Source organism: Microcaecilia unicolor, chromosome 7 (genome assembly GCF_901765095.1).
Source record: "Microcaecilia unicolor chromosome 7, aMicUni1.1, whole genome shotgun sequence".
NCBI lineage: Eukaryota > Metazoa > Chordata > Amphibia > Gymnophiona > Siphonopidae > Microcaecilia > Microcaecilia unicolor.
This window is the reverse complement of record NC_044037.1, coordinates 1,340,235-1,363,390: the sequence shown is the minus strand read 5'-3', so window position 1 is coordinate 1,363,390 and position 23,156 is coordinate 1,340,235. Positions and strand designations below refer to the sequence as shown.

At 43.4% G+C, this 23,156-nt stretch overlaps 1 protein-coding gene across 1 annotated transcript in view; it reads right to left on the bottom strand.

Annotated features, from left to right (window-relative positions):
- The window catches only part of ZMYM3 (zinc finger MYM-type containing 3), a 271,782-nt gene that overhangs the window by 204,138 nt on the left and 44,488 nt on the right, over window positions 1–23,156 (bottom strand). The window contains 1 exon segment of the mRNA XM_030209787.1: window positions 14,339–15,178. Within this exon segment, the coding sequence (XP_030065647.1) occupies window positions 14,339–15,178 (840 nt within the window).

Below are 23,156 nucleotides of genomic sequence, written 5' to 3'. Positions count from 1 at the left end.
TTCCAATCTCTGGTTACTGCTTTCCTGTATTCTCTTAGCTCTTTCCTGGACTTTGGGGTATGTTTACTAAGGCCTGCTATAGGTAAGTTAATGTTTTTAATACGCGTTAATGGTTGACGCATGTTAAACGCTAATGCGCCCATAAGCATGTATTGGTGAGTTAGCGTTTAACGTGCCTTAACTTTAAAGGCGTGTTAAAAATGCTAACGTGCTTTAGTAAAAACATACCCCTTTGTTTGTTAATCTTCTCTCTCCTCCTGTCTTCCTCAACTACATCCACCACAGACATTGTTTTTTTTTTTTATATATATTTCAGCTTTCTTTTTCTGCCTCCGTCTATTCATATTTCATTTATTCATTCTTATTAACATTCTTCAATCTCCCTTTTTTCACTACATCTACTTACAATTTTCCATATCTTTCCCTAGTCCAAGACTTCCGATTTCCCTTTCTCTGATTCTCCAATATTTAATTTCCTCTTCCATCTCTCCCTTTGCCATCCAACATATCCTGTCTCTTTCTCTCTTCCTCCCTCTGCCATACAGAATCTTCTCTAGTCTCTCTCTTGCTCCCTCTTCCCCTTCCAGCATCTCTCTCTCTCTCTCCCCCCAACTGCATCACCCTCTTGCTACCTTCTCAGGTCAGGGTATCAGCAATAAAAGACAAAATGAAGATCCACAGAACCATTTACCTGCATGTGCCGCTGCTAGCTCTAATGGTCACGCCCCCCAATACAGGAAGTTTATATCAAAGGGGGTGTGACCAGCAGAGCTAGCAGCGGCTTACAAAGGAAAATGTTCCCATATATCTTCATATTATTTTTATCACTGACATGGCCAATCTGGGAAGAAAGCGGCCTTGCAACAGTAACAGTGGGTGAGTAGAAGGTTCATAGCCGGGGCTGGGGAGGCTTAGCCTCCAAAAACAAAATTCACTTCTACAAATAATTGCAGGCAAGAACAATAAAATCAAATCCACGTTAACCTGTTCAATCTTTTTTTTTCAAAACCAAAGTGGGGAAAGGCAGACCTCAGTTAACTATAAGCCACCCCTATTTATTCAGTTACAGTTCAGTCATCATAGGTCAAAAAAAAGAAAAGAAAAAAAAAACCTCACTAGTCCAACTAGAACTAAAACATCTTTAAGGTACTGGAAGTTAAGTTGTAACTTGTATATATAAAGCAGAACTGTTTCAATTTTGTGCATGCATCTTGTCTTTTCTAGACACTTAACCGATTCATTGCAAGGCCATTCAATCTTATAAAATCTTCACTCGCTGTGCCTCCAGAATCTCTGGCTATCATCCAACATTACCCTACAAGGACTCCCCATTTCACCAATAGCTGCATCAGGGGTTGTTCACTGTTCCACTGCACTTTCCAAAATGGAGACATGTCCATTAAGACGCCAAGACGTCACTGAAGCCTCTCCCACAATATCAACTAAGCCAATCGTGTTATGGCTCCATCATGACGACATCTAAAAAAATGCTGAGTGCTCAACTGACATTTCAACCACGGGGATGGTCTTGTTGTCTGAGGCAGCATCTAATGTTGCCCCAGCGTTCTGAATATAATTGCTCCAAGCAAAGAAGCGAAATCATGCTGATTATTCACACAATGTTCTACTAGGGGTTCTTCAGATTTCGTCATTTTCAAAGAAGAACGATGTTCCAACAATCTAATTTTAAATGACTGAAGTTTGTCCAATATAAAATGAGTCCACTTGACATTGAATCAAATATATCACACACCTAGATGGGCAAGAAGTAAATCCATTCAATTCACACCACTTATTTGCAAAGGGATGTATATACTCCAATGTTTCTAACATCAATGGGGAGAAAGAACACTGGCCAAACTTCTGAAGACCCCAAGACTGTCTGCAGCTACAGGTTGCAAATGTCGCAATTCATTAAGGCTCAAGCGGTTGCTCAAATTACAGTTTCATTCATATACAAAAAGTATTCTAACAGCTTCAAAACACGGATGTAACTTCACCATAGCTACGCGAGATTGAATAGCTTTCTTTAAATCAGGGGAATAAAGTAGTAATTTTGAGACAAATGGAAGGATCTCTTCTGATAAATTCATTTTTTTATATTGTTAACTAGTAAAAAAAGGCCCGTTTCTGTAGGCAAGGAAACGGGCCTTAGGCAGGCAATTCCCCCCCCTTGCTACGGCCCCCTCGTTCCCCCCCCCCCGTGCGAGCGAAAACTGCCGCCACCGCCGCCGTGTTGTTCTTCCCTTCCCGTAGGTTCTTCAATCATCTTGTCTGGAAGTTCCTCTGCGTGCGTCTGATGTCAGACGCACGCATGTGTCTGATGTCAGACGCACGGAGTTAAACTTTCTGAGATGATTGAGGAACCCACCCGAAGGTAGTGCACAACAGCGGCGGGAGAGGGGGTGCGGTTTTCGGCGTTCCGGGGGGGGATCGACAGATTCGCGGGAGGGGGTGGGTTTCGAGGGGGGCGTAGCGCGGGGGGGGTGACAGCCGATTCCGAGGCAGTAGGAGGAGTAGGGAAACCTTGCCTTGGAATCAGCTGTGTTGACGTCAGTGACGTCCGTGCGTGTCTGCCTTGCAGACCACTTGCAGCCAGGGAGCCATGGTCCCAAGCATAGAACGTTGGAGGTGAGAATTATTATATAGGACAGTTTTGTTCCCTTGGATTCAAAAAAGGCTCTCTTCATGGCTTTCTGATCTAAAGAAGGGTTACCTTCAAAAGCTAATTTTGAAAAATGTATTAAGTTACTCCAATAAAAAAGGTATCATCTTATTTCCTTTTCTATGTTTTTGCTTTACTTCTATTTATAACCTTCATGACTTTAGAAACTAACCCCAACGGATAACTCCTCGCTACAAATTTTTGATGTAACATTTCCGCTTTCAATTTACATTCTGCATCAGATCTACAGACGTCTTGATATCATAAGAAATGAGAGAAAAAGTACATCAGAAATTTTTTGTTTTCTAGTATGCATCCTTGCCACCTGAGAACTATCTGTGGATTCAGAAAAAATAGTTGTTAAAAAAAAAAATCTTACATCTAGTAATTGTATATCCAAAAAAGTCACTGCTCTATCTATATTGGTATTTTACTTCTAATTGAATGGTTGAATAACATGAATTTAAATACTGTATGAACTGTTGTAGCTCATTTATAGAATCTTGTCATAAACAAAAAAAAATATTGTCAATAAACTAGACCCAGCATTTGAAACTATCAACAACCTACAAATCCTCTTTTAAACTCAATCTTTAAGTTACCAAGCACAGAGCAAAATAATCTCATTTAGCCAGAGAAATGACCTCTTCACTCACAACTTCTCTGAAAGAAAGTTAAGTGGGACCTTTCCTCTCTATATAGTTTGGATTCTAAGGAGACTGTTTCAAACAAACCCTTTGAAGCTAACCCAGTAAACAGGTTGCCCTTAGTAACCTTTGTAAATATTCTACTTCCTCACACCTTTAATTAACACATAATTCAAGACACTTTTCAGGAAATGTGGGATATAAATACCAATAAATAAATAAATCACCAATAATAAGAAGCAGGCAGCAGTCCAGCAGCGAGATGGGGGCTATCCAGTCTTTTGCACCAAGTGTCTCATGTTTGATTATTTCCCAGTTGGTGAGAAGTCTTGTGTGTACTCGGTGCAAAGAGCTCCTAGCACTCAAGGAACGGGTCTGATCTCTGGAGGCTAGAATAGAAGACTTGGAGGAGCTGAGTCAGATAGAGGTTTATAGAGGAGGCCTACAAAGACATAGAAGAGAAGTCCCACCTCCACTCTGGCAACCTCCTTGCTGCCATGGAGGAGAAAAGTCTCCTAAAGGGAGATCATTGTGGACAGGCAGGAAGTGATTCTGTAGCCAGAACCTGCCCCTCCAGGGGATGCAATATCCTCTCGTGCTGAGGATGTATTTTTAGGGGCATGTAAAAAGTTTGTTTTTTTTGTTACATTTGTACCCCGCACTTTCCCACTCATGGCAGGCTCAATGCGGCTTACATGGGGCAATGGAGGGTTAAGTGACTTGCCCAGAGTCACAAGGAGCTGCCTGTACCTGAGGTGGGAATCAAACTCAGTTCCTCAGCTCCCCAGGACCAAAGTCCACCACCCTAACCACTAGGCCACTCCTCCACTCCAAGTTGGGTGACTGGTGAACATAAGGATCGCTTGGTCACTTGCCTGCCTAGTGCAAAGGTGGCAGACCTCATGTGGCACCTACACAACATTTTAGACTGTGCTGGGGAGGAGCCTGCTGTCTTGGTGCATGTGGGTACCAATGACATAAGAAAATGTGGGAGGGAGGTTCTGCAAGCCAAAATTTAGGTTCTTTGATAGAAAGCTCAAATCCAGAACTCTCAGGGTAGCATTTTCAGATGTGGTTCCCGTTCCCCACGAGACAGGCAAAGCTCTGGAGTTTCAATACGTGGATGAGGCCATGGTGCAGGGAGGAGGATTTTAGATTTTTTAGGAACTGAGCAACATTCTGGGGAAGGGGGAGTTCATTTGGGAGAGATGGGCTCCAACTTAACCAGGGTGGAATCAGGCTGCTGGAAGATATGGCATCCTATTAGTGAGGTTGAAATAGAGTCCATAGTAGACCAGGTGTGTTTAAACACATATAATTGTCAACTGCTGAGCAAGTTGTAAATAGGAACAAACATTATTTGAAATGTCTGTATGCAAATGCCAGAAGTCTAAGAAACAAGAAGGGAGAGTTTATTTATTTGTTCTTTTATCCCACCACTATCTGAAAATTAAGTTCAGTTCAACATGGCTTACATTTAACAGAACTCAATTACATTAACAATGTACAGAATAAAGTTACAATCAACAAGAATCAGTCATAACTATACAAGTCTCCAATTTACAATTCAATCTTAAAGAATTTCTTTAAAAAAGATAAAAGTTTTCAGGTTTTTGCGAAATAGTATGTAATTATTTATACCTCTTAGTTCATTGGGAATTTGATTCCACCATTTGGATCCCAAGTAACTGAGTTGCTGTGAGCTGACATAGGTTATGTTTTTGCAACTGGGAAGGTGGAAAAGTAGAGGTGGAGAGTTAGAATATATTGCACTAAATGAAGAGATGGATATAAAAGGCATCTCCGAGACCAGGTAAAAGGAAAATTATCAATGGGACAGTGTCATACGGGGTATAAATTATATTGCAGTGACAGGATGTATCAAATTGGTACAGGGGTGGAATTATACATTAAGGAAGGCCTCAAATCAAATAGATTAAAAACTCTGCAAGACAGGAAACACATCCTGGGATTCCTATGGATAGAAATTTCATGTATAAAAGGGGAAAAGGATAGTGTACTATCATCTACCTGGCCAGGATGAACAGACGGATGTATAAATGTTATCAGAAATTAGGGAAGATAAAAACCGGGCAACACAATAATAATGGGCGATTTCAATTACCCCGATATTGAATGGGTAAATGTAACATCAGGGCAGGCTAAGGAGGTAAACTTCCTTGATGAAATCAAGGACTGCTTTATGGAGCAGCTGGTTCAGGAACAAACAAGAGGGGGAACAATGCTAGACCTAGTCCTTAATGGAGAACATGATCTGGTGCAGGAGGTAATGGTGCTGGGGCTATTTGATAACAGTAATCATAATATGATCAGATTAGATATAATCTCTTAAGTACACACATAGGCACACAGAGGACATCCAAAACGTTAACATTTAACTTTCAAAGGAGACTATGATAAAAAAAGAGAATGGTGGAAAAAGAAAAACGAACAACTTAGAGAAGCAGCTACAAAGGTCAAAAATTTATATCAGGCGTGGATGAGATTCAAAAATACCATCTTGGAAGCCCAATCAGTTATATTCCATGCAGGGGCGTAGCCACGGGTGGGCCTGGACGGGCCCAGGCCCACCCACTTTCCCTCCAGGCCTGCCCCAACATTGTCGTACCAAGGCGGGGCAATCCGCCCCGCCGGCGTCGCAGCTCCGTCGAGGAGCAGACCACCTGGAACCCAACCTTAAAAGACGAATCGGACGGTGAAGCACCTCGCGTTAGCTGCTCTCTCTACCCTGCTCTGCTGCAACTGTAAAGCGATTTGCTCATCGGCCCTTCCTTCACCGTGTCCCGTCCTCTGATGTAACTTCCTATTTCCGCGAGGGGGGGACACGGTGAAGGAAGGGCCGACGAGCAAATCGCTTACAGCTGCAGGCAGAGCAGGGCAGACAGAGCAGCAGACGTGAAGCGCTTAAGATGGAGCATTAGCAGCAGTGGGGTGACAGAGGGAGGAGAAGGGAAAGAGGTCAGATGCTGGAAGGAAAGGGGAAGATGGCAGAGGGGACAGGAGCTGGATGGGAGGGTCAGAGTGAGAAAGGGAAGGGACACGTGCTGGTTGGAAGGGAGAGAGCTACTGGGACATGGGAGGGAGAGGAAGAAGGGACTGGCTGGAAGGGAGAGAGCTACTGGACATGGGAGGGAGAGGAGGAAGGGGCTGGAGAGCTGCTGGACAAGGGAAGAAGAGGAAGAAGGGACTAGAGGGGAGAGAGCTGCTGGACATGGGAGAATAGGGAGAGAAAGAGGGGAGATGGATGAAAGGATGCAGAGAAAAAGCGGAGAAACTAGAAGGATGTGGAGAGAGGGAGGAGACTGAACAGAAAAGGGTAGAGAGATAGACACTGGATAGAAGGAGAGGGGAGATAGAGACACTAGATGGAAGGATCAGGAGAGAGGGTAGATGAGTGGAAGGATAAGGAGAGAAAGAGGGAAGACACTGGATGGAAGGGTAGGGAGAAAAAGGAGACGCTGGATGCAAAAGAAAGAGGGGAGACACTGGAAGGATGGGGAGAGAAAGAGGGGAGCTGCTGGATGGAAAGAGGGAGAGGACAGAGTAGGGAAAGACTGGAGAATAAAAGGAAGGGGCATGTGGAGATCAAGGGTGAGGAAAAGATGAAAAGCCATAGGTGACGAATGGACAGGAAACCCTGGCAAGAGAAAGACGAAGGAAAGCAGAATCTAGAGACTGGGAGCAACACAATGAGAAAAAGTAAATGGCCATACAACAAAGGTAAAGAAAATAATTTTATTTTTAATTTAGGATAAAGTAATATGGTACCTGTGTTAATAAAGTTTCAGAGACCAATACTTCCTTACTTAGGTCAGGAGAGGATACCATAACAGCATTATACTGACCTGAGGCAGGAGGTTTTGGCCTCTGAAAGCTCATGGAAAAGGGTGTTAGGCTATTAAATAAATTATTTTCTAAAACCTGATGCACTGAAAAGCAGCACTTTACCCCTATGTGACAAATGCATCTGATTAGTGTGACTACATTTTGCTGGGGAAGGGGGGTAAAGAGAAAATTTTGTGCCCACCCACTTTAGGTTCAGGCCCATCCAAAACTGGCAGTCTGGCTATGCCACTGATTCCATGTATTAAACAAGGAGAAAGGAAGGCCAAATGACAGCTGGCATGGTTAAAAAGTGAGGTGAGGAAAGCTATTGGTGCTAAACGAAAATGGAAGAACGATTTGACTGAAAATAAGAAACAGCATAAGTAATGGCAAGTCAAATGCAAAGCGCAGATAAGGAAGGGAAAGAGACTTTGAAAAGGAGGCAAAAAAACACATAGTAAAAACTTTTTTTTTTTTTTTTTTAGGTATAATTTAGAAGCAAGATGCCAGTAAAAGAATCAGTTAGACCACTAGATGACTGAGGGTTTTAGTAAAAGGGGCACTCAGGAAAGACAAAGCCATAGTGGAGAGATTAAATTTATTCTTGGCCTTTGATTTTCACCAAGGAAGATGTGGCAGAGATACCAGTGCCAGAAATGGTATTCAGTGCTGATAAGTCAGAGAAACCTGGAAGATGTAATGGGACAATTTGACAAACTGAAGAGTAGCAAATCACTTAGACCGGATGGTATACATCCCAGAGTACTGAACTTGCAGAGCTATTCTTAGAAATATGTAATTTATCTTTAAAATCAAGCATGGTACCTGAAGACTGGAGAGTGGTCATAACACCAGTTTTTAAAAAGGGTTCCAGAGGTGATCCGGGAAATAAACCGGTGAGCCTGATGTCGGTGCAGGGCAAAATGGTAGACTAGTAACAGTCTCTATCATTTTGCCCACTGGTTTATTATTGTAAAATTACAGAGCATATACATAAGAACAGATTAAAGAGACAAAGACAGCATGGATTAATCAAGGGAAATCTTGCTTCACCAATCTACTACATTTCTTTGAAGGGCAAATAAAACATGTGGATAAAGGTTAGCTGGTCAATATTGTGTATCTGGATTTTCAAAAGGAATTTGACAGACAAAGTACCTCATGGAAAACTCCTGAGGACATTACTTCCTTTCCCATGACTTTTTAATATCCTATTGTGGATTAAAAACTGGTTAAAAGATAAAAACAGAGTAGGGTTAACTGGTCAGTGTTCTCAATGGAGAAGGGTAGATAGTGGAATTCCTCAGGGGTCTGTGTGGGACTGCTGTTTTTTTAACATAATTATAAATGATCTAGCGATGGGAGTAACTAATGAGGTAATTAAACTTGCTGATGACACAAAGTTATTCAAAGTTGTTAAATTGCAAGAGCACCTTACGAGACTGGGCATCCAAATGGTACATGACGTTTAATATGATTAAGTGCAAAGTGATGCATGTGGGAAAGAGGAACCCAAACCATAGCTACGTGATGCCAGGTTCCACGTTAGCAATCATCGCCTAGGAAAAGAATCTAGGTGTCATCATTGATGATATGTTGAAACCTTCTGTTCAGTGAGCAGCAGCTGCTAAGAAAGCAAATAGAATGTTACATAAAGTACATAAGTGTTGCCATACTGGGACAGACCGAAGGTCCATCAAGCCCAGCATCCTGTTTCCAACAGTGGCCACTCCAGGTCACAAGCACCTGGCAAGATCCCAAAACAGTGTAATACATTTTTTGCTGCTTATCCTAGAAATAAGCTGTGAACTTTCCCCAAGTCCATTTTATTTATTTATTTTTTTATTTATTTTTTTTGTTAATAATTTTTATTGACAAAAGAAGAGGTTATTGGATTCCAGGTAGAATGGAGCCAAGTCCATTTTAATAATGGCTTATGGACTTTTCTTTTAGGAAGCTATCCAAACCTTTTTTAAACCCCTCTTCAGTTTGTTAGGAATTATTAACAAAGGAATAGAAAACAAAAATGTGAATGTTATAATGCCTTTGTATTGCTCCATGGTGCAACCGCACCTCGAATACTTTGGGCAATTCTGGTCGTTGCATCTCAAAAAAAAAAAGATATAGTGGAATTAGAAAAGGTACAGTGAAGGGCGATGAAAATGAAAGGGGATGGGATGACTTCCCTATTAGGAAAGGCTAAAGCTGCTAGGTCTCTTCGGCTTGGAGAAGAAATTGCTAAGGGGAAATATGATAGAGATCTATAAAATACTGAGTGTGGAATGGAACAGGTAGATGTGAATTGCTTGTTTGTTCTTCCCAAAAATACTAGGACTAGAGGGTACGCAATAAAGCTACAAAGTAGTAAGTTTAAAACGAATCTGAGAAAATATATTTCTTCATTCAACATGTAATTAAACTATGGAATTTGTTGCCTGAGAATGTGGTAAAAGCATCTTAGCAGGGTTTAAAAAAAGGTTTGAATAATTTCCTAAAAGAAAAGCCCATAAGTCATTATTAAGATGGACTTGGGAAAACCCACTGCTTATTTGTAGGATAAGCAGCATAAAATCTGTTCTGGAACCTTGCCAGGTACTCGTGACCTGAATTGGCCACTGTTGGAAACAGGATACTGGGCTTAATGGACCTTCGGTCTGTTCCAGTATCGCAACGCTTATGTTCCAAATTACACCCCCACCCCCCAAAAAAAAAAAACTATTTCAACACTATTACATTATTTCCCCACAGTTGCAGCCCCCTAGGAAAAGAGCTCCGGTCAAAAGAAAAACATAGGAAAGGCAAGGGGGTTGGGTGCGTCCTCACCAAAGTAGGATCTATCTCCCCCACTCCCTTCACAGCAGCGGCTCTTGGGCAGCACTATGAGCCAGGTCTTGGAACCGAGCAAGACTCATCCTGCTCAGTCACAGAAAGGTCTGCAGCATGATGTCCGAGAACCTACACTGGCCAGAGGACTCAACCATGGGACCATAGGCTGCAGCCTGAACCCCAGGGAGTCGAGCCTAAAAAGACAAACCCTGCTGCACCAGTCCAACCTGCACCATCTGCTGAAGGCAGAGAAATACTAGAAAGTTCCAGGCTGCACTACTCCTTATAATGGTGATTTCACTGGAAAGCTCAGATCTCTGTCTTTACCTGCTAGTAAGGGTGTCCTAATCCGTCAGTCTGGTCTTGTCTTGCAGGATAGAAAGGACTATTTTAGATATAATATGGAAACAGATGTGAGTATAATTCCAGATGTGTTTAATACAGTCTTACAAGGACGATTTATTCAGTTGGGTTCTTGTATTGGGGAGGTAGAAATGAGAAATTATATCAGTGCAAGAATGACCAACAAAAGCTGGAGAGGATGCATAAAAGATATCCTATGGTAGGGAAAGGGAAATGGGACTTGATACACTGCCTTTCTGAGGTTTTTGCAACTACATTCAAAGTGGTTTACATATATTCAGGTACTTATTTTGTACCAGGGGCAATGGAGGGTTAAGTGACTTGCCCAGAGTCACAAGGAGCTGCTGTGGGAATTGAGCCCAGTTCCCCAGGATCAAAGTCTGCTGCACTAACCACTAGGCTACTCCTCCACTAAAGGTACTAGGTTGCTGGCCCTCTGCTGGTACTGGCATTAAAGTGTAAAGCAGTGCAAAATGTCATATTTCAGATTTAAAAATCTGAGGGTAAAGATTCCACTACAGAGTGGAACTGGACAAGCATTTCTTTGCATGAAAGAAGAACAGGACTTGGGGGTGCATCTGATAATCTTAAGATGACCAAAGAGCTCTAGAAAAAGGCAACGGCAAAAGCCAGATGGATGCTTGAATGTAGAGGGAGAATGGCCAGCGTGAAAAAGGAAACAATAGTACCTTTGGAGTACTGTGTATAATTAAAAAAAGATGCAAATATGATGGAGTTGGTCCAGGTGGTGGCTACTAAAATGGTCAGTGGTCATCAAAGTATATGAGGGACAGACAAAGATTTTGATATATATATATATACTTTGATATATACTGTTATGGGCAGGACTAGGGAGGGCCCAAAATCAGGACATCCAACACAATTACTGAAGGGAAGGAAACATCCAAGTCTAAAAAGAAGGAAGTCCTTAGTTAGACCTGATTCAATAAAAGTCTAGGGTACAGAAAGGTGCTCCGATTAAGCAGCTAGCCATTGGAGGGTTAAAGCGTAACACTTCTTTACTCCCCCAGTGGTTGCTGTCCCACTCCCTCTCCCCCTGAAGGTGAAACTGGAATCAGGCTCTGTGACAGTTTCAGGTATTACAGGTATTCTGAACAGAAAAGAAAACAGTTCTGAGGAGTAGCGTGGTTAGTGCACTGGACTGCAAACCAAGTGACCCAGTTTCAAATCCCACGTTAACTCTTATTTTGTAAATGTGAGCCCTCCAAGAACACCTGAAGGCTATTTAAGTGGTGTACATGCAGGTACAGTAGGTAGTTTTCTGTTCCTGGAGAGCTCACAATTACAAATAAGTGGGATTTGAACCCGAGCCCCTTGGTTCACAGTCTACTTCGCTAACCACTAGGCTGCTTCTCTGCTCTGCATGGACATCTATGTGGCCATTTTCTAAGAATGCTGCCCCTTGTTCACAACTTGTAAAATGGCTGTTCATGATGGACATCTCCATCACGTGGTTGTCCATCTCATGTATTTTGGAACAGGAAATCTCATAAGTACATAAGTACATAAGTAGTGCCATACTGGGAAAGACCAAAGGTCCATCTAGCCCAGCATCCTGTCACCGACAGTGGCCAATCCAGGTCAAGGGCACCTGGCACGCTCCCCAAACGTAAAAACATTCCAGACAAGTTATACCTAAAAATGAGGAATTTTTCCAGTCCATTTAATAGCGGTCTATGGACTTGTCCTTTAGGAATCTATCTAACCCCTTTTTAAACTCCGTCAAGCTAACCGCCCGTACCACGTTCTCCGGCAATGAATTCCAGAGTCTAATTACACGTTGGGTGAAGAAAAATTTTCTCCGATTCGTTTTAAATTTACCACACTGTAGCTTCAACTCATGCCCTCTAGTCCTAGTATTTTTGGATAGCGTGAACAGTCGCTTCACCCAACGTACAACCTATTTGAAAATACAGTATATGTGAAATGGACGTCCGTTTGGGATGTTCTGTTGTGGACATCCCTATTGTGATTTGGATGTCCTTTCGAAAATGTCTCTCTACGTTACTATGTAAGATATGATAGAGACACTTTAACACCTTTGTGGCATAAATGCAGAGGAGGGGGGCCTCAACAAAAGGAAAGTAGGATGAAGGTGAAAGGCAATAGGCTAATGACTACTTTAAGGAAATGCTTCTTTATAGAACAGCCTCCCAGTAGAGGTGGAGAATTCAAGAAACCATGGGACAAGTACTGAGAAATCTCTAAAGACCTCCTCATCCATATTAGTAGGCAATATGGATGAGGACTGGATAGGACATATGGTTTTTATCTGTCATCATCTTCTCTATGTCTAAACTTTTCCTATATAATAATTCTCACCTCCAACGTTCTGAGGCTGCCTGGAAGCATGGTTTCCGGCCAGAGGTAGATGGATGGAGTAGATAATAGTGACGTCAGGGAGAGGGGAGGAGCCGCAAAGCAGGGAGCAGCGAATCGGCTGCGACGAGTGTACAATGGCAGGGGGAGGAGCAGCAAACAACGACCCAGGCAGGGGGAGGAGTAGGAGTACTTCTCCCCCTGCCTACGACACACCTCCAACTGTCCCCACCACCCCCCCCCCCCGCGCATCACAGAAGCCCCTCCCTACTTCTCCCCCTGCCTACGACACACCTCTAACTGTTCCCACCCACCCCCCCCCCGGCGCATCACACAAGCCCTACCACAACGGCTCATCACAAAGCGCCTACCCCCCACCCCCCCTCGGCCACATCACCCGCCTCGCCACCCGCAGCCGCAAATACTAACTCTATCCGGCCACTGCTGCTTATCCTCTTCAGCAGCAGCAGCTGGTACTTAAAGAAAAAACAAAAAAAAGATCTAAAAACTAAAACACACCTCAGAAGACAGCCATCTCACATTGGCTGACATCTCTGCAGCCGCTCCTCCTCTCCCCTTACGTCACTGCCCCTGGAGAAGACCCCGGAGGACTGCAGCGACATCAGAGGGGAGAGGAGGAGCGGCTGCAGAGATGACAGCCAATGTGAGATGGCTGTCTACGGAGGTGCGTTTTACTTTTAACAACTTTTTAAAAACTTTTTCTTTATGTACCGGCTGCTGCTGCTGAACAGGAGAAGCAGCAGCGGCCGGACACAGTTAGTATTTGCGGGTGGCGAGGGGGTTCATGTGGGCAGGGGGGAGGGGTTCATTATGCGCAGAGGGGGAGGGTGATATCGCCAAGGGGGGGAGGGGCTTGCAAATCGCGTGCCCACACCAAAAACTATTTTAACCCCCTGCCAGAAACTCAAAGTAAAAAAGCAACAACCCTAACACCAGACAGGGGGGAAGGGGGGGTCCTTAACACCAGAGAGGGGGGAAGGGGGGACCCTAACACCACACAGGGGGGAAGAGGGGTCCCTAACACCACAGGCAGGGGGGGGACGGGGGGTCCTCAGACCACAGACGGGGGGTCCTCAGAGCACAGAGAGCGGGGGTCCTCACACCACAGAGAGGGGGGGGAAGAGGGGTCCTCAGACCTGAGAGGGGGGAGAGCAGAGGACACTCACTGTCTCACACACGCACTTGCACACACTCATTCTCACATAAACACACTCTCTCACAGACACACTTGCACCCACTCTCACTGTCTCTCACACACACTTGCACATTCACTCTCTATCTCTCACACACAGTCACTGTCACCGACACTCTCTCAAACATACACACTCTGCCAAAAACCTTGCTAGCGCCCGTTTCATTTCAGCCAGAAACGGGCCTTTTTTACTAGTATTTTATACTATATGCTTCTGAATATGATACATCTGCTGAGCAAACCTTTTCACTGAAGTCACAAGTGCCAAGGTAAGAGAATCAGAGAGAAAACTTGGATGCTCTGTTTTGGTGATGGAGCCAAGATAGGAAGTAGCCAGTCTGTCTTAAAGAAAGACACAACAGCCAGGCAGGGAAAAAAGTGGGTAAGATCACAGAAGAGAAAGTATAGAATTATATCAGATTAGGTTAATACACTCACCTGCACATGATTTTACTGAAGAATTTCTCAATTTAGGTTCATTTGTTTCATTTTGGGGAGCCACCTCTCCATTATCCAATCCTCGTTCTGCTTTGATATGTGTGCGTTGCTCCAGGTGTGGTGCTGTATTAACATCAGTTGCTGCCACTTTGTCCTCCAGCTGGACTGTTGATGGTTTTCCCCTGAGGGAAGAAGAAACCGTTCCTAATGAAGTCCTCAACCTTGTTTTCCTTTCTGTGGTCAGACTTGGCTGTGGTGGATCTGCTGGCTTTCCTGGAGGTGCTAGGGCCTCCTTTTCATCTGGCAAAGTGCTGCTATATTCAGCCATGCCAGTAATTAATGGACAAGACCTGTCCTTCATCTCAGGATAAGCAACAGAAGGGGTGCTATCATGATGTTCTTGGCCATATTCAGAGTCTGTTTTCATCCTGGCCACTCCTTCTGTACAAACTGCATCTCCCATGTTTTCTCTATGTGGAGAATCGGGCACACAGCTGCCACTCTGTTTATCTACGACTTTAGAAGAGCGTGTCTTGTTCTGGATCCCTAAACTTTCTGGCTTACCTAGAGTCTCTACAGCATCCATGACTTTGGGTTTCTCAAGAATACCCAGCATGCGTGGTTTCCTTGAGACTGTCAATGCAGGATCTGCAACCAGATGCTTTGGCTGCTCCCATTCCGTTACTCCAGGTTCTAGAGGCTGGACAAGTGTTGGAGAAGTTGCACCAGAACCCAAAAGGTCTTCACCAAGCTGCATGTCTGAGGGAAGGTCACCACTTAAAGGCTTGTCAGTGAGGGCAAGAGGGTCAAAGAAGTCACTGGAATCCATTGAGGAAGACACTACATCAAGGAGGTGAAACAAGAAAGATACAAGACTCCATTAACTCTTGTACACTGGCTTTAAATGAAAAGAAATGCAAATCACTATCGTGTCACACCCAGTCTATAACATGAGAACACAAAATTTAAAAGTTTAAATTCAAGAGATAGGAGGACATCAGATCAACTTTTCACCTTGTGCCTCAGTATGTCAAAGGAGCTGTCTAAATGGCTTCTAGATTTTCTATTTGTCCTTGAAAAAACCTTGCTCACTGTCTATTGTGCAATGTTTCCACAGGACCCATGGCCAGTAATAACATGAATAAAGCATGTTAGGGAAATTAAATCCCATGAAGTTCAACCATCTCCCGCTGTCTCTGGCAACTCCTCAGCACTGATCCCTGATCAGCAGCTTCCAATGAAACTCTAGCAACAGCCATGTTCACAAAAAGTGTCACAAATTAGCTCACAGAGGGAAGTACATCCTCCACAGACAGTCAGAAAGGAACCTTTAGCACATGTGGGTTGTAAAGTTTGGTGCAACCACAGACAATATGAACAAATCAAATTCCATAAGCAAGAGATTAATGACTGTGTAATATTGCTGCTCCCAGAGAGTTGAGAACCTATGGAGGTCTTTTTAAAGAAGTTCAAAATATAAAGTAGCTTTTTTTTTTTTTTTTTTAACAGATAAAGGGCAAATTACTTCCCAGCATACAGTGTAAACTGTGGAGCAGTTGTTAACAGCCTGCACAAATAAAAAAAGTTACTTGAAAGCAGAAGTACAGCATCATGCTTTAGATAATGGTTTTGTTCTCATTTATCCCCAGGATAAGTGAGTATGTGTTACAAAGTTAAGCAAAAGAAAACAAACTGGGCACTGTTGAGCTGATCAGTTCCCCACCCTCCAACCCCCACTTATGTGTGCAAAACTATGAATACAACATAGAGCAGACCTTCATCTTATTATCATACAAGAGAGCTATATGCAGACAACTGAAGAGAAATCTGCAAAGACTTTTAAAACTACGATCACAACAAAAACAACTGCACTCTTATTTAGAAATAATAAAAGAGAAAAAAATGTAAAATCATGAGCCAGCAGCTCACAGACCCAGACAAGTTTCCCAGACTCAGTGTCTGCTTCTCTTAATAGCAGACCTGGCAAAAGAGCAAGACAAAAACTAAAGACCAATCACTTACACGCTCCCACCAGGCATTTCTTCACACAAATTTACCTGATTTTCACCACTCCCTCCTCAAAACTCTATGTCCTCCCAGCCTTTTCTTCTCTCCCCCCGCCCCAACATTCCTAATACATTCAAAGAGCTGCTGAGTATGACCAAAAGCCATGAAAAAAATGCAGTCGTGCACCTCAAAATGTATGTCTGTCAATGGAAGAAGTGTGAAGGGGAAGTATAGAGTGGCAAGTCTCCCATGAACGGTAGAACGAGACCCAACGGTATGTATGTCTGTCAGCGCAGCGCAGAAGATTGAAGGGAAACACCACCCGAACTCTCATCCACTCTCTCATTACCTCTCTCCTTGACTACTGCAACCTACTCCTCACTGGCCTTCCACTTTGCCATCTATCCCCCCTTCAGACCGTTCAGAACTCTACTGTACGTCTTATCTTCCGCCTCGACCGTTATACTCATATCACCCCTCTCCTCAAGTCACTTCACTGGCTTCCGATCAGGTACCGCATACAGTTCAAGCTTCTCCTATTAACCTACAAATGCACTCGATCTGCAGCCCCTCCTTACCTCTCTACCCTCATCTCCCCTTACGTTCCTACCCGTAACCTCCGCTCTCAAGGCAAATCCCTCCTTTCAGTACCCTTCTCCACCACCTCCAACTCCAGGCTCCGCCCTTTCTGCCTCGCCTCACCCCATGCCTGGAATAAACTCCCTGAGCCCATACGCCAGGCCCCCTCCCTGCCCATCTTCAAAGCCTTGCTCAAAGTCCACCTCTTCAATGTCGCCTTCGGCACCTAACCACCATACCTCTATTCAGGAAATCTACACTGCCCCCACTTGACACTTGACATTTTGCCTATTAGATTGTAAGCTCTTTTGAGCAGGGACTGTCTTGTTAAACTGTACAGCGCTGCGTAACCCTAGTAGCGCTCTAGAAATGTTAAGTAGTAATAGTAGTAGTAAAGCATAGAGTGGCAAGTCTCCCATGAACGGTAGAACGAGAACCAACAGTATGTATGTCTGTCAGTGGAAGAAGTGTGAAGGGGAAGTATAGAATGGCAAGTCTCCCATGAACGGCAGAACGAGAACCAACTTTATGTATGTATGTCTGTGGAAGAATTGTGAAGGGGAAGTATAGAGTGGCAAGCCTCCCATGAATGGCAGAACAAGAATCAATGGTATGCCTCAGTCTCTTCCACCCCACTCACGATTCTACCATATTTCCTCAGTCATCTCTTTTCTGAGCTAACTTGATCTGCCTTTCTTCACAGGGAAGCCATTCCATTTACTACTTTTAAGGCCCTTGTCCATACCTTTTCCAGTTTTGCCCTATCTGAAAAGGTTCAAAGAAGGGCAACCAAAACAATAAAGGGGATGAAGAGCCTTCCCATGAAGGAAATCTACAAAGGTTAGGGCTCTTCAGCTTGAAGAGTAGATGACATAACAGAGGTCTACAAAATCAAGAATGCAGTAAATAGGGAAAAGTCATAAGTACATAAGTATTTTCATAGTGGGACAGACTGAAGGTCCATCAAACCCAGCATCCTGCTTCCAACAGTGGCCAATCCACATCACAAGTACCTGGCAAGATCCCCAAAAAGTACAATACATTTTATGCTGCTTACCCTAGAAATAAAAAGTGGATTTTCCCCAAGTCCATTTTAATAATGGTCTATGGACTTTTCCTTTAGGAAGCCATCCAAACATTTTCTAAACCCCGCTAACTGCTTTTACCACATTCTCTGGCAACGAATTCCAGAGTTTAATTACACACTGAATGAAGAACTATTTTCTCGGATTTGTTTTAATTTACTATTTTGTAGCTTCATCACGTGCCCCTTAGTCCTAGTATTTTTGGAAAGAGTAAACAAGCAATTCACATCTACCCGTTCCACTCCACTCATTATTTTATAGATCTCTATCAAATCTCCCCTCAGCCGTCTTTTCTCCAGGCTGAAGAGCCCTAGCCGCTTTAGTCTTTCCTCATAGGGAAGTTGTCCCATCCTCTATCATTTTCATCGCCCTTCTCTGTACCTTTTGTAATTCCACTAAATCTTTTTTGAGATGCAGTGACCAGAATTGAATACAATATTCGAGGTGTGGTCACACCATGGTGCGATACAAAGGCATTATAAAAGTCCTCATCTTTGTTTTCCATTCCTAATAATACCTAACATTCTATTTGCTTTCTTTGTGCTCAGTGTTCTGCGGCAGCTGAGTTTCAACATATCATCAACGATGACGCCTAGATCCCTTTCCCGGTCAGTGACTCCTAATGTGGAATCTTGCATTACGTAACTATAATTCAGGTTCCTCTTTCCCAGATGCATCACTTTGCACTTGCTCACATTAAACATCATCTGCCATTTAGATGCCCAGTCTCCCAGTCTCGTAAGGTCCTCTTGTAATTTTTCACAATCCTCTTGTGATTTAACAACTTTGAATAACTTTGTGTCATCAGCAAATGTAATTACCTCATTAGTTACTCCCATCTCTAGATCATTTATAAATACATGTTAAAAAGCAGAGATACCAGCACAGGCCATGTATTCTAGGTCGGGGGAGGCTTGTGAGCTGACTAGGAGACTGCAGAAAGCGCTTGTAGATAACAGCAAGCCCTCCTCACTTTATTATTATTAGCGCTACCAGACGCATGCAGTGCTGAACACCTGATACAGACAGTCCTTGCTCAATAGAGCTTACAATCTAAAAATTATTTCCTTGTCTTGGTGAGTTTAGTACATCATAGCCTTGGGAGGGGGGTATAAGTGGGGTAGGATTCGGCTACCTACTCTGTGAGCCTTGTTTCAGAGATAAACAGTAAGTCCAAGTTTAAAAGTGCTAGGACTAGGACAGTGTTTCCCAAAATGTAGTAAACAGAAATAAAACAAAACAGAGAAAATAAGATGATTTTTTAATTGGACTAACAATACATTTTTTTATTAACTTTCAAAAGGTAACCCTTCTTCAGATCTGAAGAAGAGTTACGTTTGAAAGTTAATCAAAAAAATGTTTTGTTAGTCCAATAAAAAAAATAATCTTATTTTCTCTGTTTTATTTCTATTTATTACCTTTAAAAGTGCACTATCATGGCTACCACACTACTTTACGCAAAAAAAAAAAACCTGCAGTTCGGCCGCTGCTGAAAAATGCTAAATTGGACCCTTCTTCTGTTGGGAACTATAGACTATTTTGGTTTTATCTTTTTTGTTGTTGGCAAGTTAATTGAAAAGGCTGTATTAGATCATCAATTAAATGATTTTTTGGAGACTCAACAGGTTTTTAGATGGTTATCAATTTGGATTCAGGGCACAACATAATACTGAGACATTGTAATTTCAATGTTAGATATTATTCGTACAGCGCCATTCTGAGGCTCATGCATCAGATCACCATCATCCATCCAGCCCTTGATCTTGCCCAGCTGAGCATTCCTAATCCTGTCCACTGTGCTGATGCCATCTACAGTGCCAGGAAGAAAACCTTGAAAAGAAGTGCCACTCTGAGGCACGCCGCCTAAGGGGCATGGCACCTTAGTGTACACTTTATGGGCAACTGGTGTGGTCAACCTAAGGCTATCTGCACACCCATAGCCTTTACTCAACTGCCCCTTCTCTTTTTTAGTTCTCTAATCCCATCACCATGCAGTGGCTTTTAGTTATGTGCCTAATCCTCCTGAGCTCAATCGGAACCAACCTGCAACTGGCGGACTCCCACCACATCCTGGTAGTGTACAGTACACTCAGGAAACCCAGGGTTAAAAAAAACAACCTCTCTCTATTGTAATTACCACCCAGACCACACAGTCTCCATTGGACAAGATTCAAACACACTTATCACCAGAACATGTTCCAGCAAACCCAAGGACAGAAAATCCATCTCCCATGCCCCCCCCCCCCCCACAGGCCATGACCCCGCTCTCTATTAACTCTACCCAAACACATCCCAACACTACACCACAAACATCACCTTACCCCGGTCCCTGCCATCTACATCAATGCCAGATTAGTGAGGAGCAAGATCATGATAATCTACGACCTCCTTGAATCCTTGGACTTACTGTTTATCTCTGAAACAAGGCTCTCAGATGTAGGTAGCCAAATCATACCCCATTTATAACTCCCCCCCCCCCCCCCCCAAGGCTATGACATACTAAATTCAGCAAGACAAGGAAAGAAGTGAGGAGGGCTTGCTCTTATCTAGAAGCGCTTTCTACAATCTCATAGTCAGCTCACAGGACTCCCCCGACCTAGAATACATGCTATGCAACCTAAGTGATGATTCAAGTGACCCAGGCCACATAGGTCTTCTCCTATATTGTCCGCCGGGCTCCTGGTCCAAGTCTGAACACCAAATCTTAGAAATCATCTCCTCCATCATGTCCCAATACTTTGAATATAATGGAATTAGAAAAGGTACAGAGAAGGGCAACAAAAATGATAAAGGGGACAGGACGATTTCCCTATGTGGAAAGGAAAGCGTCTAGGGCTATAAAATAATGAGTGGAGTGGAACAGGCAGCTGTGAATCGTTTGTTTACTCTTTCCAAAAATACTAGGACTAGGGGGCATGTGATGAAGCTACAAAGTAGTACATTTAATACGAATCTGAAAAATCTTTTCTTTACTCAACGTTTAACAAAACTCTGGTTAGCTTAGCGGGGTCTAAAAAGGGTCTGGACGGCTTCCTAAAGGAAAAATCCATAGACCATTATTAAATTGACTTGGGAAAATCCACTGATCTGGGATAAAACAAAGGAGGGGTGGGGAAAATAGGCTCTATCCAAACAATGGGAGAGACGTATATTTTAATAACACAATGATATTAATTGCAAATGGTTGACTCAACACAGCCGTGTTTCGGCACCGTAGCACCTTCTTCAGGAGTCTTCCTTCTTCCAAAGGTATATTCAAGTGTTTGGTGGTTAACACACTGGGAGATAAAGCACTGAGGAATACACAATTCCTTCTCTTCAACGAGCAAAAGGAGGTGCAGCAAATCACTGGAGTAGTAACACATCAGGCTCGGATGGACCTTTGGTCTGACCCAGTGTGGCAATACTTATGTACTTATCCTATCTCAAAAACACAGCAAACATCAATGTATATTAACTTCAAATCATTCCTACAAACAAGTGACGTAACTTTGTTTTCTGAAGGAGCAACCCATGAGAACAACCACATTTTAGATCTCCTCATCTCCTTTCCCACTGGTCCGACCACTTTCAACTGGATTTTACCACTGGAGGAGTGGCTTGGTGGTTAGAGCACTGGGCTTGATGTCCAGTGGTGGCCAGTTCAAATCCCACTGCAGCTCTTTGTGATCTTGGTCAAGTTACTTAACCCTCCATTGCCTCAGGCACAAGCTTAGATTGTGAGTCCTCTAGGGACAGGGAAATACACAGGGTACTGTTACAGTTGTGGCCATGCCCTTATGTCCAGACCTACTGTTTCTCTGTATCTAGCTGTTCTTCCTGTGAGCCAAGCCTCGCTTTGGTCTCCCTTCTTCTGCTTCATTGTGATATCATCAGCCTACTCCATTATAAGGACCCGGAGAGCTTTCCTGCATTGCCTTTGCAACAGGTCTATTTTCTCTTTTCTTGTTGTTTGATTCTGAGGGAACTGGTCTTCTTGTTAGCTGAGCCCTCTGTGTGTGGTTCTGGTATGAACCTGTATGGATTACCTTCCTGTTAGCTTTGCTCTCATGCAAAGCCCTGTTCCAAGCCCTGTGTGTATGGTTCTGGTTTGAACCTGAATGGATTATTTCTCCAGTTAAGGCTGTTCTGTTTCCCTGTGTGAGTGGTTTCTGTTTGTACCTGAAAGGACTACTTTTCAGTTAGCTTTGTTTTCAAGCTCTGCCTGTACTGTTTCTGGTTGCGTGTAGTTCTTGTATATCTGACCGCCCGTTGCTGAACCCCGTCCCTCCCTGGTGTACCTTATAGGCGTCCCCAACACCTGCAGTGATTCAATTATTGCTGCCTGTGCCGGATCCGCAGGCTTCCATCAGCCAGGTCCTGCCAGACAGGAAGTGATAAAAGCATGCAGGGCCGGCACAGGCAGCAATAATGAATCACTGCATGAGCCAGGGATACCTGTAAGGTACACCATGGAGGGACTGAATTCAGCAATGGGCGGGCAGATGCCGGGACACAACAGAGGAGGCAAGATGTTGATGTGAGATGCTGCCACTAGGTGGGCCTGAGCCAAGAATGGGTGGGCCTGTGCCCACCCAGGCCCAACCCATAGCTACGCTGCTGGTACCACGTCCGGATTGCTGATCCAAATCTCATCGTTCTACATGACCTCTTCGGATACACTTACAAAAAATGCCTGTTACTTTCATCTCCGCCCTGCAAAAACATCCAATTCCGACAGATTTTCGACTCGCTCTTCCCAGTATCAGGCCCTTTCCTTTGGAACTGCATCCCTGTCCCCATAAAAACAGATAACTACCACCTCAGCTTCAGAAAAAAGTTAAAATCTTATCTCTTCCCGAATGAAACAAAATGACCAGCTTACCTGTGCCTTATGTTCTACCTATAAAATTGCCCTTTCCACTTCTGTTTCTCCTTGATCTACTTATAGACCTGCGCTCTCTCCTCAATCCTATCTTTCTAATACGATATAACTCATGTAAATAGCACTGATCAGGAGATATTAGTGGTATATAAATGCTGATTTGATAAAGGGATGCATTCTATTTTGGTGTCCCTTGATATCTCTGCAGCTTTCGATACATATTCTTTTGCACAGATTGAGAGAGATTGGCATTAGTGGTACTGTTTTCAGTAGTTTGCATCCT